The 18,714-nt window shown below is 33.6% G+C and overlaps 1 protein-coding gene across 1 annotated transcript in view; it reads left to right on the top strand.

The window, feature by feature from the left end:
- The window catches only part of CDC73 (cell division cycle 73), a 137,511-nt gene extending 119,104 nt beyond the window's left edge, over window positions 1-18,407 (top strand). Inside the window, exons 14-17 of the mRNA XM_042926080.1 lie at window positions 537-698; window positions 3,406-3,506; window positions 8,806-8,947; window positions 10,130-18,407. Of these exons, the coding sequence (XP_042782014.1) occupies window positions 537-698; window positions 3,406-3,506; window positions 8,806-8,947; window positions 10,130-10,166 (442 nt within the window). The 3' untranslated portion in view covers window positions 10,167-18,407. The remainder of the gene's footprint in view (window positions 1-536; window positions 699-3,405; window positions 3,507-8,805; window positions 8,948-10,129) is intronic.
- The last annotated feature ends 307 nt before the right edge of the window (window positions 18,408-18,714 follow it).

Genomic DNA, 18,714 nt, shown 5'->3' with positions numbered 1-18,714 from the left:
TAAGACAATTAGCATACACTTATTTAATTTCCTCCTTAAAAATTTGCAAAGCAACCCTGAAATTAGATGGCATTTTTCTAATTTTGCTTAGTCATAATCCATGAAAAGGGATATTTTGTGAAGCTCTTGGATATACTAAGTCACGTATCTGGGAAGAAGCCACATCTTATTTCAAGTGACCTTTTGATTTATAATAGAATATCCTTCTAATAACATTTGAAAAACCAAGGATTAGTATGGTCTTTTATGTAACTTTGGAGAATGCTAAGTGCTAGATGAAGGAACATAAATTGTGTGTGTCTCTGTGTGAGCCAACTTATGGACTAAGTGAGCTGAGTACTATTTGGCATGGGAAGAAAGATTATACTCTCTACACATTGTAATCTGTACATGCAGAAGCAGGTTCATTTAAAAAAAAAAGAAAGAAAAAAGGTTTGGTTTAAAACTATCAGTATTTTAAAAATAATTTCTAACTTATTTTCCCATTTGTGTCCCACTGAACCATTTGACCTTTTTTCATCTCTGTTTTTTCAAAGATTTGTCCCATCAGATGAAAAGAAGAAACAAGGCTGCCAACGAGAAAATGAAACTTTAATACAGAGAAGAAAAGATCAGATGCAACCAGGGGGCACTGCAATTAGTGTCACAGTTCCTTATAGAGTAGTAGACCAGCCGCTTAAACTTATGCCTCAAGACTGGTAAGATTATTTCTATTTTATGTAGTCATTAATTTTTTTGTATAATTAAAAAGTGTCAAGTTTTGTCATGAGTTCTAGATAGAAACTATTCCTGAAGACATTGTTAGTGTCTAACTTGGTCATTAATAATGTCCATGTTTTAGAAATACCTAAATAAATTTGTATTCTGGATAGCTAAACATTATTTTACGTATAAGAAACACTGACTTCTGGAAAATTTAGTAAAAATTCTTAACACTGTTTATTTGTTCTGGATCAGCTTTTAGAACAAAACTTACAAATAGACTAATGTTTTGAGAACCTATTGTTTTAGTTTTTTGTTTTGGAGAATTCACATTTTGGAGTAAGAAATGATAAGTGAAGAAATTGTTACTTTTATTATGAGGACTAATTTATTAATAAAAATAACATGATCACCCTACTCCGGTTTAGCTCTTTAATTGCATTAAAATGTTCTTTAATAAAATATTTAGGTATTTTTAACAGTGTCTATTAGCTCAGATACATGAATTATCTTACATTTTATTAATATAAGGTAGAGTAAAAACAGTCTTGAGAGTGCATCTCTGTGTGACGTAAGAGAATGCAACACATTGATGCATTAACTGAAATTTACCTTTGAGGTACTTACCAGTCTTCACACATTAGGAAGTCAGGGCATTGAGAATATAAGTATGTTAAAAATTTATTATATGAAGTAAAATGAGAACGTCAGTTATCAAGTTTAAAACTTGTAAGAAAGTTATTCCATATTAGTATTACATGTTTGCAGTTATTTGCAGAAAATGGTAATACAGTGTGTACAAGTGCCATCTCACTGTGCTACAGAATAATGCTTGTATATATTAGCTAGGTCCCTAGTCATTGGTATCTTAACTTAGGAATATTTTCCTTACCTTTCTTCTTTCCTTCTCTGTTAATCCTTTCAAGAATTCACCAAGAGTAGTATTTATATTATCCCTCTTACATGCTAACCCTGTGAGGCCCAGTAGGATCTAGGTGATGTCTCTCCAACAAATTTCCTTTAGTTTGGGAGGTACCTTCTGCTTTCAACCATTGTATGGCTAAAGCTAGGTCATGAAATTAAGAGGTCATTTAATAGTGAGCTCTGTTACCAAAGATCATTTGGCAGTATGGGACATGTATTCCATGAAAGGAGGAGATTTTTAATTTAAGATTTCATTTTAGCCTTAGAAATTTTGAGCAGGTTAGAATTTTAAGCTGTGGTTTTTCACAGTAACTTGAATTGTTGCTGTAGATCTTTTACCTGAATAGAAGGTAGCCCTGGTTTAATTCTTTGTTGGATGTGTAGAGTCTTCATCTAATGCAATGGTTATTAAAAATGTGATCTTGGACCTCTGGGCATTCCTAAGACCATTTCAGGGAGTTGTAAGGTTAAAATGATTTCCATAATACTGCTAAAATGGCTGTTCTCATGATTTATCAGTCCTCACCCAGGAACAGTAGCATAACCGGGGCACAGGATCAGCCATTCCCTCCCTTTCTTCTTCTCACTCCTCCTCTTCTTCCCTTCATTTCTCTTCTGCAAATGGACTGTCCATGCCCTTCTGTTTCCTCATCTGTAAAATAGGGTAATAATAGCACTCACCTCATTGGATTTTTTGGAAGATTCAGTGTATTAACATAGGTACTGTGTAAGGTGCTTAGAACAACACTGGCACATAGTGAATGTTCATAATCTTATTAATGTTAACTGTTACTGTTTGTTATGGTTTTGTTTCCACCTCTTTAGTTCTAGGCATAAGCTGTTCATGACTCTTACACTTATAATTTCTCAATTTAATTAAATATTTTGTGAACTAATGAAATATGAGGGCCTAGAAAAAGATTTGTTCTTTTCAGAAAAATAAAGTCTAACAGTTAGAAAAACAAGGTTTTAGAAAAACTTGCGTTTTTAGAAAAACACTTATAGACTAGGCACCTGGGTGGCTCAGTCGGTTGAACATCCGACTACAGCTCAGGTCATGATCTCACGGTTTGTGAGTTTGAGCCCCGTGTCAGGCTCTGTGCTGACAGCTCAGAGCCTGGATCCTGCTTCGGACTCTGTGTCTCCCTTTCTCTCTGCTCCTCCCCTCCTCACACTCTGTCTCTTTCTCCTACAAAAATAAAAAAAAAAAAAAAATTAGGGTGAGTGAAACAGTTGTAAAACAATTGGAAAAATTTTTAAGAAGTCTGATGGTTTCTATACTCAAATTATTTTCCAAATACTCAGAAGAACTCAAAAATAAGGCCTTGGGGCTTCATAAAATGATTGGTGAGTTATTTATAATGTTTTTAATTAATGTAAAATATTTAAGATCTACTTGAATTAAATGATTTCCTTTTAAAACCAACTTTTTCAATTAATACATCCACCAGTGTTCCCTATTGCATTGGAAGAGTGGGCCTGTTAGTCTAGGAGAAGGGCAAATTAAAAGGTTAAAAAGATTGCATATAAGGATTGTGTATGTAATTATGTTTAAAAGACCCAGGTGCAGTGCATGAGACGTATAGCAATCATTAATGTATTTTAATGGTAACGTAATGAAGAGTTGTGGTAATGGACTTTGTTTGCCTCACAGATGTGTTGACAGGAGACTATATCACATGAATCATTAAGTCCTTTTCTTAAGGATTTACAGTAACCAAAGTTCATCTATGAGATACTCTCTCTCTATTCTAACCCTCCCCCCTTTTCTGTTTATAGGGATCGGGTTGTAGCAGTTTTTGTGCAGGGTCCTGCATGGCAGTTCAAAGGCTGGCCATGGCTTTTGCCTGATGGATCACCAGTTGACATATTTGCTAAAAGTAAGATTCTCTTTATTTTTACTTTTACTTTAAATATTCCTACATTTAACAATATAGAAATGCTCTTGCTTTATGTAAGAGAAAGCCATCTATGGCTGTGCATATACGATGTGTGTATCAAAGGATTCCTATTAATATATTTTAATTTTTAAGCACCTGTGGACTACTTTTTTTTTTTTTTTTTTTTTTTTTTGGACATTATTATTTTTTGTGTACTTATATCTAAAAGTGAATTATCCCCTGAGTTAAATAGAATTACTTTAGGCCTTAAACTTCAAAAGCATTAATATTTTTGCACGTCCATATATTTTTATTAAAACTGATGACTAGTTTTTAAATGGGTTGACTTTTGCTAACAGTAGTGTATAGCTGTAATTTGAAGTGCCATATGATTTTTACCAGCTGTTTCCACTGTCTTGAATGATTGTAGCATGATTGACTTTTTCTTTTCATTCAACTCTAAATTCAAATATTCTCTCCTTTAGAGAATCCTTGTCTGGCCATCCTGGAAAGCCATTACCTCCTCCCAGTTACTCATTAAGCCCTTTTATTTTCATGATAGTACTTGCTGCTGTTTGGTATTATCTTGTATTTATATCTTTATTTTCAGTCTTCCTGGTTATAATGGCAAGTTGCTTAATGGGAGGAGCCTTTTCTGCCTTGTTTGCTCTTGTATTGTCAGCACAGAAGAGGGCGTGGCATAAAGGAAGCATTCAATAGATACCTGTTAAATTAATGGATTTCATGTGGCTTCTTTTGGTATATTAATATATCAGTATATACCAAATGTAGATTAATCTGGTCTATTTTTTTTGCTGGTAGAGATATTCCAATTATTATTTAATTCAAGTACCCAATTAAGTTAGTAACCACAGTAAAATTGTTTTTAAAAAACCATTCTAATGAAACAAGTATGTTTATTAGAAGTAACAGCTTCAGTTATTATGAACGTAGAGTGTGCTACTGTAAAATCCAGCCTCTTTTAAAGCAGCCTCAGTTTTTGTTAGTGGTATTACCATTCTTCCAAGATAGAAACTACCCAAGCTTGAAAGCTTTACTCATTTATTCTGTTCTGCCTTCATTCATTTTAATTAATTATTCTAATATTACTAATATTATGAGAGCTTTTTATGTTATTTCTGAAGCTACAGAGTTGATAAATAGAAAGTTAAAGGTAGAGAATGGGGATTTTAATGAAAGTAAAGTATCCATGAACACGAGTATTTTACCTATTTGCTTGCCTGTTGAATAGTGTTTTAATAAAAAAAATGATTATGCCTTTGTAAATGCTGTCTAAATTTCATTTAGAATATAATGATGTAGTAGTTTCGTTCATATTGGTAGTCTTCTGAAATTTAGATAACTTGAGTCTTTTTTTTTTTTTTAACAAAGTTATGATTTTCTTCCATGAATTACTCTCTTTTTAATCTTCCTTCTTTACTGAATCCTTTCTGTCAGCATTTACCGTGAAAGTAAATCCGACTCTTGATTTTGGTTCAGGTCATGATCCCAGGGTTGTGGAATCAAGCCCCATGTTAGGCTCCACACTGCATGTGGAACCTGCTAGGAATATATTCTCTTTCTCCCCCACCCCCACCCGTGTGAGTGTGTGCGTGCGCGCGCGCGCTCCCTCTCTCTCTCTCTCTCTCTCTCTCTCTCAAATAAGAAAATGAAGGTACTCTTGCCTCTTCTCTCTTAAAATAAAACCCTTTCTCCTGATAAAATAAAACCCTTTCTCCTGACTTCAAAGCTCCTTTTCTTTTTCCTTTTATGAAATTTTGAAAGAAATGTCTTTACTAACTCATTTTCTATTCAGTTCTCAGTCCTCTGTTCAGCTTTCTTGCTCTCCACTAAACTGTTCTCACCAAACTTACCAGTGACCCAGATATTAGATCCCTTTGACCTCCTTATCAGACTTAAAACCTTCTTTTCCAAGGCTTATTACTCTTTTTTCAGACTCTAGCTACTTTTCCTCTGGCTTTCAACTACCTGTTAATATTTTGTTTCTCTTTTCCTTTAAGTATAGATACTCTCTCAAGGAGATCTGATAGCTTTCAATTATCATCTATATCCCTCCCCTTATTCTAAGGTTTCTAGCGTATATTCTGGGCCTGTATATCTCAGTAATTACCAGATAACTCTTCTGTGAGGTCCTGTTGGTACGTCAGACTCAGCTTGTTCCATATGGAATCGTCTTGTTCTCTCCCTCATTCTCAAACTGTTTCTTTTCCTCATTTAGTTTTCTTTAGTAATTTGTCTAAGCTAGAAACCTAGGAGTATTATTATCTCTTAGCTTTTAGTTGATCTCCTTGTTTTTACTCTTGCCTTTTCTAGGTTTTCACCCTTTGCCCCATAACACACTTAGAAAATGGTAACATCTATATAGCATAGCGGAAAACTGAGGGTTTTAACAGGAGCATCTATATGGGCCATGGTAAAAGCTTGTACTATTTTTTATTCATATTGCATAATAGTAAAATCCAAAATTTTTCAGAAGATATTAAGTATTGACTTGTATAAAATGGGCAAATAAAATCTTTTAAACGTTACAAGAAATTTGAGCTTACAACTGCATATAGCTTTTTAAAAATATTTTTATGTTTGAGGTAGCTACATGTATTTGTTGATCAAGATTTTTAAATGATGATTTCTTCAAATTTTGGTGGTTATCATTGAGAAAAAGTTTTCATTAATCTTCTAGATTATGTTGCCCCTTTGTCATCTGATGTGCCACCTTTGTACCTACTAAATATTATTCAAGAGCATTTTGTCTATTTCTTTTGCTTCTTTGTTCCTGTAAAATAATGTTGACAAGATTCATGCAGTTTGTAAAAAATGAACAATTCTGAATTGTGTGAAATACTTTGCATCAGTATTCATTGTGCTACCAGTTAGAAGACTGGCTTTCTTATAAAAGAACTTCATTTGTTCTATTTTTTTGCTGAGGTTTGTAAACTAAAAGTCTTTTTCTGAATCAGAAAGATGTTTTGTATAATGTCTTGGTGTAAGTTTGCTTGCCATCACAGCTTCATACCAATAAAATTTTTGTATAATGAGAGAAGCCTTATGCTTTCTTATTTGTGACTTAGACTTTTTACACTCTAATGTTTCACCATTAATTTTAAAAGTTGTCTGTTCTGGTGGAATAAATACTGTATAAACTAAATCTATTGAAAGTAGGGAGTGGAGTACTGTATGCTTTTATAGATTTAGATAAATGATTTTTAAAAATATAACTAATATATTTTTAAGAATGATTTAAGGTAGGGGCGCTTGGGTGGCTTGGTCAGTTAACTGTCCAACTCTTGATCTCTAGCTCAGGTCATGATCTCACAGTTCGTGAGATCGAGCCCTGCATCAGGTTCTGTGCCTCCCTTCTCTCTCCTTCTCTCTCTCTCTCTCTCTCAAAAAAAAAAAAAGAGAGAGAATGATTTAAAACAAATCATAATGAGAAAATTAGAAAAGTGAAACATGTAGTAAGGAAAATAGGAAGTATTGAAACTGTTGACTTCATTTAATTTAAAAATTTTCTAAATTAAAAAATGTTTACACATGTAAATATTTTGAAAATGGGTTTTTTGAAGCTATAATGTATAGCCCCTTTAATGAATCAGTTTAATTCATTAAATTGAATTAAACTCAAAATGAATGATGTGTTTGGTGAGGGGACCTTTAATTGGAAAAGCAAATAGTTCAGAAGTAATGTTTAAGTGTTTCTGTTTGTGAGCACAAATGATTCATTTTGGATTTGCATCAAGAATTACACTTCGATTCATTGTTAACATCCAAAGCCAGTAGGCTAGCAAGCAATGTGGAATAAACAGTCCATAACATAGCTATCAAAAAAATGAATGAAGTCAATCATTTTTCTCTTTAGAAACCCCTAATACTAGATGATGACAATGGCAACAATCATATCTTATATACAAAAAAAAAAAATTAATGGAAAGAAAAGCTAACTCTTACGTGTGTACCTGTAAAACAGAAGCTTCACTGATGGTAAACTGCAGATACAAAAGTAAGATTCAACTGGATGATCAGGGAGAGAGATTCAAAGTCAGTATTTTATGGTCCATTTGTTAACCTTTTGTAGGATACACCAGCTGGGAGGATTTGCCCGCTAGAGTCTTTTATTCACCCGACACTAGAATTAACTGTTAACAATGAAAATCAGATAATTTCATCTTCTTGCTTTAATCACTTTCTAGTGGTTTACTATCACATTTGGAACAAATTCAGATTTTTTTTACCATAGCCAAATTTTACAGTATAGGACATTGTCTACAGAAGAAGTTATTCTTGTTTATAGGGTGTGTGCCAAGCTTGCTTTCATTTCAAAGCCCTTTACCACTGTTCTTATGCCTGAAATCCTCTTCTTGATCTTTGCTAGACTTGCTTTTTATATCATTTAATTATGTCCTTCTAGGTAACTTTCCAAATTTTTCTTTTTCCCTTTTCATCATTTCTTACCAAGTCCCATTCGTTCTCACTCCCCTAATTATTTCTTGAATCTTTCTCTTGCCAGGCATGTATATTCTCCCTAGTTGAGCAAATCTCTTTCTTCTCTAGATTGTTAAATTGTATCAGTAGTCGCTACTAAACACTTTGCAGTGATTCTCCATATCTCTTAGATGAAAATCCAAACTCTTTAATATGGCCTACAAGGCCAGCAGTGTTCTGAATCTGGGGTCTTACCTTTTGCTCATTCTTTACATTACTTTGTATGATGCAGTTCCATTAAATTTCTTTAGTTCCTAGATGAAACTGTTTTCTCTTTGAGCATGTTCATGCTAAACAAAAGTCACTTTCTGTGTTTGCTTAATTCTTACTCAGCCTTTAGGTCTTACGTTAGATATCATTACCTACGCAAGACTTTCTGAACTCCATGGTCTGGGTAAGATACTCTTTTATGTTTCTGTGGTACACTCCTATCTTTATCATACTGTATTTGAATAGTTTTTTTCTTATTATTATCCTTCACAAGACCATATGCATTTTATTAGCCTCATAATACGCATTATTCCTCATTTCAGTCCCAGTGACCCAATCCTTGGTAGGTATTTGTTGAATGTTTTTGAGGATACCACAGTACTTAGTAGAATCTATTTCAAAAGTCTCTTGGTTTATAATGTAGCTTCATCTGGTTGAAGAAAGATTGTTTTTTTTAAAAAGTTTTTGTTTTCTTTTGAAAAAATTTTTTTTTGTTAATGTCTATATTGGGGTGTTTTTATTCTTTTATAAAATATTTTTATAATTTTGATTGCGGTTTGAATTAAAAATATTATTTCCCCCCATACAGTTAAAGCCTTCCATCTCAAATATGATGAAGTTCGTCTAGATCCAAACGTTCAGAAATGGGATGTAACAGTATTAGAACTCAGCTATCACAAACGTCATTTGGATAGACCAGTTTTCTTACGGTTCTGGGAAACATTGGATAGGTAATTCTGATCCTAAAATTCATTTACTTCTGCTTTATTATAGTAATTTTCCTTTCTCCTCAGTTAGATTTTAAGCTCTTTAAAATTGTATACATATCCCCAGTTTCCTTTTTTGAACATTGTCTGATGCTGATCTCTAGTAGATATTAATAAATATCTTTGTTGTACTGATTTCAGAAATAGATGGAGAAAGGGCTTATAAGCTTGTTAGAAAGAACAGTAAACTCTGAGTCAGAAGACCTAGATTTTATGATCTGGCTGTAATGAACTGTGTGACCTTTTTGAACCTTGTGTTCTATCTATCCCAGGGGCTTGGATTTATATGATTCCCTGCAGGGTTTTTTGTTGTTGTTTGTTTGTTTGTTTGTTTTGTTTTTTTGCCAGCATCAAAAGGTCTCTGACTGGATTTGAGTTAAGGGTAGCCTGTGAAAGGAATTGAGGTTTTGAATTTATTTTAATTACTGTTATAAACAGAATTCTTTTTTTCAACGTTTTTTTTGTTTTTTTTTTTTTTTTTTTATTTATTTTTGGGACAGAGAGAGACAGAGCATGAACGGGGGAGGGGCAGAGAGAGAGGGAGACACAGAATCGGAAACAGGCTCCAGGCTCCGAGCCATCAGCCCAGAGCCTGACGCGGGGCTCGAACTCACGGACCGCGAGATCGTGACCTGGCTGAAGTCGGACGCTTAACCGACTGCGCCACCCAGGCGCCCCATAAACAGAATTCTTAAAGTCCTTTTACAGTAATAGCAGTTTCGTAATTGGAAAATTTAAGAACAGCTTTATGATCACAGTACCACTGAATTTATTCTCGTGGTGCTCTTTAAAATCTGTCACTTTCTTGGTGTAAGTCTCTTGCTGAATATTAAGGGTTTTCTAAAGTCAGAGGTTACTGAGGTAACCCAGTGATTATAATTGATAATATATTAAAGAAAAACATTTATTATTCTAGCCAGAAGCTCTGATTATAGAATTTAATAAGAGGAATGTTTCTTCTGGCTTCAGAAGTTCTTATTCTGTATTCCCAAAGTATAGTATCAGGCTTCCAGTTTTTTAGAAAACAAAGCATCCTGTTCACTTTTGAATTTTAAGTTTAAAAAAAAAAAGTCAACTTATTTTTACATTTCTAAAAATTCTAATATTCCTATAATCATTATAACCTATTATAATATTATTTTCCAGGTACATGGTAAAGCATAAATCCCACTTGAGATTCTGAATTTTACTTGGTTTCCCTTTTTCTGGAGATCTGGATTAAGAAGCATGGATATACCTTGACCTAAAGACTGAGACTCAAGCTTTATGAATTTATCAAGAACTTACAAATGAAGAAGGTCACAGATCCATCTTTTATAAGACCTTATTTGATGCTTTATGCTTCAAAGGGATGATGCTTGTCATCCATATAAGCAAACTTTTTGGCTTACAACTATTTTTTTAATATTAGCCTTCTAGTCTGTAACGGAAATTGTATATTTTGATAGAAGTTTTTTCTCCATTGGTTAAATTAGCATTACTTAAAATTTGTTTCTTTAGAAAATAAATGCAGGTTATAAATGTGTGTATATTTAGAGGTTATAAGGCTCTCTAAGCCATCTTCTGATTTTTCATTGCTCTATAATTCCTTTTATTGAAAATAGTATGCTATGAATGGTATCAAATTTTAGTCTCTGGAACTTCCAAAACTAGCAAAGGGATGTGACTATTTTGAATGAATCAGAATGTCAGCCTGTATGTATACTATACCTATACTTACTCTTTATTTAAAAAAGAATAATGAAAAATCAAGAACAATTCTTCAGCTTTGATTGAACTGTTCGGCCTTTTCAAGACTTCTTTACTTACAATGAATACATTGAATGAATGTACATTCTTCTTTCTCACTGACTTTGGTGATTTTAAAACTTAGAATGATATATTTCTATCTGTGCTATCTTTCCACTTGAAAAATCTCAGAAGACAGATTAAAAACATGATAGGCTGTAGTACTTTTTGTTTTGGGAGCCAGAGTATGTTTGGGGGAAAGAAATGTTATTAGTCCTACTACAATGTAACTTTAACTTTCTTATCTTTCTCATAAGTTCACCTTTGAATCTTACTTTGTATGTATGGTGTAGGTTTTGAGTCTTCTGTTTCTAGGCATGTTGATCTTGGAGTTCTTATCTTCCATTATCCCTAAATATTGATAACTCTCCCAGACACCAAAGAACACATTTGCTTAATTAAGTGTCTGAACAGAAACAAGATAAAAACACTGGTATTTTTATGTGCGTATTCAATATCGTATAAAATATAAAACCTATATTTTAACTTAGTAAAATATTTTACTACTTCTCTAGAGTGTTGCATCCAAGGTACAATGAATGAGCATTTTCCTTGAGTCTTGATTTCACCTTTTATTACTTAAAAGCAACTGGAACCTCTACTCCCCTAAAGAGTTTTCGCCATTAGGATTGTTGCTGATTGTTCATCTTGTGTCGTTTTTTTCTCCATTTTTTCCCCAGTGATCTCTCTTAGATGAACATTTTTTTAGTAAACATTTAGCTCCTTCTTACGTTATGCTGACATTACCTAGCTTCATTTTGAAATTTAATGCTATCATAAGAATGAGAAGCACTTATTTATTTTTAAAGTAATCACAAAAGTCCATACCAATAGTGGATAGAAAAAAGTATTTATTCATGTGGAATTCACTATGTTCTTAAGAAAAGCAGTCAGCATTTTAAATTATTAGATTATAGGATATTTATAAGGTTTGAACAGATTGTACCCCCTTCCTTTCTGTGCACCTCTCTTCTTGAAAACAAAAGAACTCAAATTTGTTCACTTTAGACTTTCTCATCATATAAACTGTTTTCAAAATGAATTAATGTATTGTATAAACTTTCTCCATGATGAAATCGTCAAAGACTAGAATCTGTACTATTTTAATGTAAGATTACTTGTTAAGACTACTACAAGTGGACGAGAACTACCTTTCTATAAAAATTTTTAGTATTTATACTTATGTCATATATGAAATTTACTTGATACAGAGTGTGGTTAAAATTGGGAACATCTACTTTAAACAGGGTTTATTTTTCTATCTTGAATTTGCCTTATGTATATTCAAAGGCTTCTGGAAATACTGTAAAGGAACATTAGGAAAAGTACAAATATGCTATGCTGTATGTATTTTAAAATCAAACCCTTAGTATGTACTTAATTTTCTTTTTCTTTTTTCAGCAGTTCAGTCCCTCATTTAGGTCCATGTAATTAATGTAATAGTCATTAATTCCAAAACAATTTTTTTTCAGCCAGTCATTATTCGTTATCTCATGACTCCCAAGTCCTACAGCAGCACCTATCACTGTGCCTTGCACATAGTAGGCATTCAGTAAATATTTATATGCATGAATTAATGAACTTTTCAGTGTGACTGATTTATTACAAAAAGTACTTTGACTAGGTCTTGGAGTTTGAAAATACAGAAATACAGGGAATGAAGAGGTACACATAGATAGATGTTTAATGGAAATGAGGTATATACATTAATGACCTTGACTTACCATAAGTTACTGTTAACTGGAGACACCCTTGCTTGTCCCATTGGTAAAAGAAAACTCCCATTTCTTTATTCATAGGACACTTTTCTGAGTCAGGTAACATTAAGAAACTTGTAGGTTTCAGTCAGTTAATGGTTCAACCTTGACTGCACGTTAGAATCACTTGGGGGACCTTTTAAATATTTATTGCCTGATTCCTGATTCTGATTTAATTTGTGCTGAGACCTGATCATCAGTATCTTTAAAAAGTTGTTTAGGTAATTTCATGTTCAGAAAGGATTGAGAATCACTGATTTAATTTGTTGTTGAAAACAATGCCAGTATTAAATGTTGTATTTCCTCATCTCCCGCCTTCCCTCCTTCCCTCCCTCCCTTCCATCCTTCCTTCTCTCCGTTCTGCCCTCCCTCCTTCTCTCCCTTCTTTCCTTCTCCCTGCTTTCCTTCTTTTGTTCTTTCTTTCCTGCTTTTACTTTTCCTCTTGGTAGCCACCCTTTGCACTAGACTGACCCCTTATTGATGGTATTGGCCTGTAGTTCCACATAACAAATTCAAGTCTTATTTATTTAATATAGGAGTATTTTGCTGTTTAATATTTAAACAATGTTTAATATATTGCATTATAAACTAGTATTATAGTTTATGATTTGTTTCCCATGTGTCCTTATCCTTATTTTTTTTTAACAGCAGCATGATAACAATCCATACAGAAATAACTAGTTCATAATGAGGAAAATTTCATAATAATTTTTAAGGTAGAAGAACGTAAAGGATTAATTTCTTATCTGCCATGCAGAATTAGTTTGCTTATGAAAGGAAAGAGGCATACTTTTTAATTGGTCTGCACAGAAAAGTAAATTATTCATTTAAATAAAATTCATTATCAAACATTGAAGGAAATATTTTTCCAAAATAAAAATTTTTGTGACTCCTAACAAAGTTAAAGTGATACATTGTTCTTTTTTGGAGGGTGGGGAGGGAGTATTTAGTTTCCATATTTCTTACTATATAACAATTCCATTTTATTGGTATTAACAGTAGAAAATGATGATAGGATACACATTATGTGGCCAGAAATAAAATGCCACTTTGTCAGATAACAATTATCTGAGTCTTAGTTGTTGAACTAATTAGTTTATAAAACTTTTTGAGACCAACAGTGTATTTTATAAATATTATAAAAGCTGATCAAAATTAAAACATGAAAAATAAATTTGATTACATGAGCCTTAAATATTACTTGACTGAATTTTTATTCACTTGGATTTGATAGTCAACTGGTTACCCTAACCATAGTAAATTAACTTAAGAAATAAAAAAGTAAAAATCACTGAATTTGACTTAAGAACTGGATTAGGAATTTTGAAATGTCATGTCCTGTATGTTCTGGCCTATCCATTGCCACATTTGGCTGTATAGTGATGCCAGCATGGTTTCTATCTGTATATGTTGGAATGATAACCAAGGAAAAATTGGAAATGTATAATAGGTGTATAAAAATTATATTTAGTAAATGCATAATATGCAATAATACTTTCAGGTCATTCATTTTTTGGGGCTTATATGTATTATTTTAGGTAGTGTTTATTAGAGTGATCTTGAGAGTTATATATAAATGTATGCCATTTAAATGAGTAAAGCTAAGGAGATTAATTTTATTGCCAAAATTCAAAAAGTGAAGTGATGCTATGTCAAATTTAGGTAGGTGATGTATCTCTCTGAGAGTTTTGTTTGCTACTGAATTCCATTTCTATCCAGTTTAAGTTTGCTAAAAGCTACTTAACCTCCAAGTTTGGTTATATAGTGCTTTATATATAATGTAGTTCATTTACATGGTATAGGCACTATAAATGATTGTTTACCCCCCAGTTTGTTTATTTCTCATGCAAAGTGGGTTCTTCAGTGGAACTTAAATTTAGGCCCTGTGACCTGATTAAATGTTCTACTCATTCTTACTCCATTTCAGTGGATTTTTAAGTTTCAACTTGTAAATAAGTTTTGGGTATATTCCCACCCCCACTTCTGCCCTAGTCTTCATCCTTCCAACCAAAAACACATTCAACCAAGAATACAGAAACTGTATTGTGGTGTAGGATATGGACGATGACAGTCTTTTCAAAAAGGGATTTATGAGATTTTTCAGGCATTGTATTTGTTTTGAAAATAAACGTAAGTTTTCACTTTGAAAACTAAAGAGTTAAGTACATTTACAGTCTTCTGTTAATGTGTTAAATAATGGAGAGAATCACAATTCTTCCTAAAAGTAACAAGCTACATGCTCTAATGAGCTTAGTTTGGTTATGGTCCAACTTACCAAGTCCTTATTGTTAGAATGTTATTTACCAGCATACACTCTTAATTCTATTATCTTTCAGCAGTTTGGGCACCCTGATTTTAACATTTTGTAGTTTGAAAACAAACTGCACTCCGCATATAATCAAATCATTAACAACATCATGGTATTATTATTGGTGGTGCCAGTAATAATGTTTAACTCTTTTGCAACAAAATTCCTTTAATGAAGTGTTTAATGGGCCCTATTCAAACTTAATTTCCATTCAGTTCATAAGTGCCTACTAAATATGTATTTTATCCTGCTCTTCTGTTCATTTGATCATCTGCTTTTAGGCAGATGAGCATTCACATAACTAAAATAGATACAGCAGGAGTTGTAAATGCTGTTGGATTTTTTAAGGCTCAAAGGTGCTAGTATATAAGAGCACATTGCCAAATAAGCTTTTTTTCTTCTCATTTTCTAAAACAGTTTACGTTTATTTTTAATTAATGATCAGTGTTTATGGTGAGTTGGAAAATGTACTGTTAATTTCCTTCAGTGACCATAAAAAAAAATTTAAAAAGCAGCTCTAGAGAAGGCTATGGTGTTGAGTCTGTCATAATTATTTGTAGATACTTTATCATAGAACTGTAGTTTATAATTCACCATCATCTAGAGAATATTGATTTATATTACATGACTAATGTAAATAGGGCTCAGGCCACATAAGACCGAAGACATCAGAGGTTTAGTTAATCACATTTGAATATTTTATTGGGCTGTGATTGATTTGCCAAAAAAAATCCAAATGGAAACACATTGGGTTATACAGCATTGACTGTGATAAAATATAATAATGTATACTCACAGAACTTGCCTTCATGGAGTTTAACATGTTATAAATGTAAATATGGTAATGGCATCAATTTCTCTTTTTAAAATTGTTAAATAATGATGTGTTTTTATTTAAAATGGAATAGTTTGAAATTTTATCAAGTTGGTGTATGTAATGGTTGGGGAAGATCAAATGGGCTTGCTCATGGCATATTCAATTATGACATAACTAATGTTTATGGTCATTTTGACTGTAAAGCAGTTTTAAAGTATTTGTATTTTTATTTACATGTTTTTATTTCCTAATGCACCACTGAGTACAAAAAAGGAAGTGTAAGGGTTACTGATGATGAAATAAAGTGAGGGTGTTAATGTAGATTAAAGCAAGTTGATGTAGGAATTTGAGGAGAAAGAAGAAATTATATGGGAACTCACAACTCCATGGGGAAAAAAATACGTAGTAGGAATTGGGCAGTGATGTATCTTTTGGGGGATTGGTCATAAATTTAAATGAAACGAGGCAAACTGTGGTGTGATTTTTTTTTTCCAGCAGCATTTAGGTACTTGATTCCAGGTGTAGAAAAAGCAAATAGATTTTTAACTTTTGATAGAAGTAGAAACAGACCAGGGAGGTGAAGATATTCACAAAGGTGATGATTATAGTACCAGAACATGGAATCTAAGCTCTTCAAGGGATAAATGATGGAGAGGAAGTGGTGGATTGTATGAAAGTGGTGCTGACCCATGAACTGAAACCTTCAGTGAAATGAAGCCAAAAGTGAGCCTAAAAGACAAGAAGGTGAGAAGATTGAGTGTGTGAAATCAGGATTTCAGATGTGATCTGATACTGATGAGGAAAAGTCAAAACCTTGGAAGTGGCTGAGATAGGAGAAGGGCTCTTTGAGGTGGGGAGTCAAAGATCTGAGGCCATGATTACTCATGTGAGTGTTGAAATAACTGAGAATTACAAGAAATAAAGGTGGCAGGGAAGATAGCCACAGGCTAGTGACTCAGCTTGATAGCAACAGGAAAATTCTAACTAGATAGCATGAACTTTAAAGGATCCATGCTCAAAACAAAAATCTTTGGCTTTGTTATCAAGAGATGAGTGAACGTACATTTAGATATTTTTAGATTTTTTTTTTTTAAAGGTATGGATCATCATTTCAATGCCCCCCTCTAACGTGCTTTTTTAAATAAAATTCTGTACTTGTTCCATTAGGACAGATTATGAGGGCTTTTACTATACTAAGTGTAAATCCTCCTTTTTGACAATAATAGCCTTTCTACCTTCTCTGAGTCTCGTTTTCTCCAATTTGCTCCCACATCAGGCTAGTTCTTGTATTCTTTGCCTCTTCTGTAGCCCAATAATAACTGGAAGTGGGAAAAAGTCTTTGTTGAAAGACCTGAGCACTGCTGTGTTCTGAGGTTTCATAATGAGCCCAAACTGAGGTCTCTCCTAGTTGTATGTGCATTTTACTACTAAGGGAGAACACCTTGAATGGTTCCCATAGTGGGTTCAGGGTGCTGGAAAAAAGGAATACTTGGAAATATGGGAAATTGGAAAGGGTTTTTCATTGACTTTTCTGTGGACATCTTATTTCCTCAGTTTGTTTTGTTCTAGATTTTGGGTGAGAATTCTTAAAATGTTGCAAGCTTTTTTCCCCCTATACTGGGGTGGGCTAGATGTTATTTTGAGCCTAATCTAAATCTTACCTGAATCTCTTTCTTTCTTTGGTTTCCTTGTTAACATGAAGTGGTATATATTTTCTTGTTTGGTGGCTGATGGCTTTATGGCTTTTCCTTTTTTCTCAGTCCCCTACCAATTCTTTAGCTGTTAAGTATGATCGAGCTGTGATCCCACTTGACTTCACTGTCTTCACCCAGAAGTGACCTTACCTATTTTTGGTGGAGGAAACAGAAGCCATGGGCTTCTTAGTACTTTATCTCACAAACTTGTATGCATATAATAAGCATCCTTTCATTCCTCCCATTACAGTGATTTAAATGTCCTGTCACCCATCAAGGACTTGCCTATTCATATGTTCTCCTACAGCCTTCCCCGCTGTCATGAGTATTGCTCTGTTACAGTTTTCCCTCTAGCTTGTGTCTTCATCCTGTCACCCTCTACTTATACCTTTCCACCCACATTTAAACTGGGTTGCACCTTACATCTTAAACAGGGTTCTACGGAGTATGTGAGTGCCTCCCAAAGATCTGTGGGCTTAGATGTATCACAGGTGTGGTACTAGGAAGACTACCTTCAGAGTACCTGCTGAGCTGCTGCGTGGTAGGCTCTCCGTTCCTGTTTGTATGGGTACTGGCATCTTTCTGGTTAATACATCCTTAGCCCACAGAAGTAGAGATAACTGGCTTGCTTGTATTGCTCACAGGTTTATTGCCACTCGTACTGTCCCACAGTTTGACTTGTGCAAAAGGGCAAAGGAGTAGACAAAGGAAAATAGTAAAGAAGTCTACAGAAAAATAGGACATTCAGAAGTGGGTGGTGGTGAAAAAGAATTGCTGGTGGAGATGGATAACAGCTTTAATTTTGAAAAAGCACATGAGGAAGTTCAATCAGTGTGAAATAAACTTTGTATAAATTAAAACAAAAACCCAATGCATTAAATGTAGTAGAAAAAGAGGGAAATGGCCACTCCTGAGGACCAAATTAGAGGCCTGGATGGAATATGTGCAGTAGTAGTTACCTCTAGAAACGCAAGACCCAAAGACCTGAAGATTGTAATAAAAATGAAAACACCTTGAAGAAAAGTTTGGATATTTAATGTGAATAAGTAAAGAACCGTAAGGAAGAAAGAAAGGAAACAGACTTAGGAAAACAGTTCCTAGATACTAGAGGAAAATTTCCCTGGTTTGAAAGAGCTCTCATTCTGGAGGCTCCCTGTAACATGGAGGGGAAGGGGGAGGACACTTAGGCAGACATTTCATTCAAATATTTATGGTCTACTTCATGTCAATGATAATACTATTTTAGTCACTGGAAGTCAGGGTAAACAATTTTGAGCCGTGCCCTCATTGACTAGGAAGAGGTAGATAATAAAATGAATGTGTCAGATGTGAATAAGTGATAGAGAAAAAAGTGAAGTCGAGTGACT

Source organism: Panthera leo, chromosome F3 (genome assembly GCF_018350215.1).
Source record: "Panthera leo isolate Ple1 chromosome F3, P.leo_Ple1_pat1.1, whole genome shotgun sequence".
Taxonomy (NCBI): domain Eukaryota; kingdom Metazoa; phylum Chordata; class Mammalia; order Carnivora; family Felidae; genus Panthera; species Panthera leo.
The sequence above is the reverse complement of the archived record's forward strand: the minus strand, read 5'-3'. Positions and strand labels throughout refer to the sequence as shown.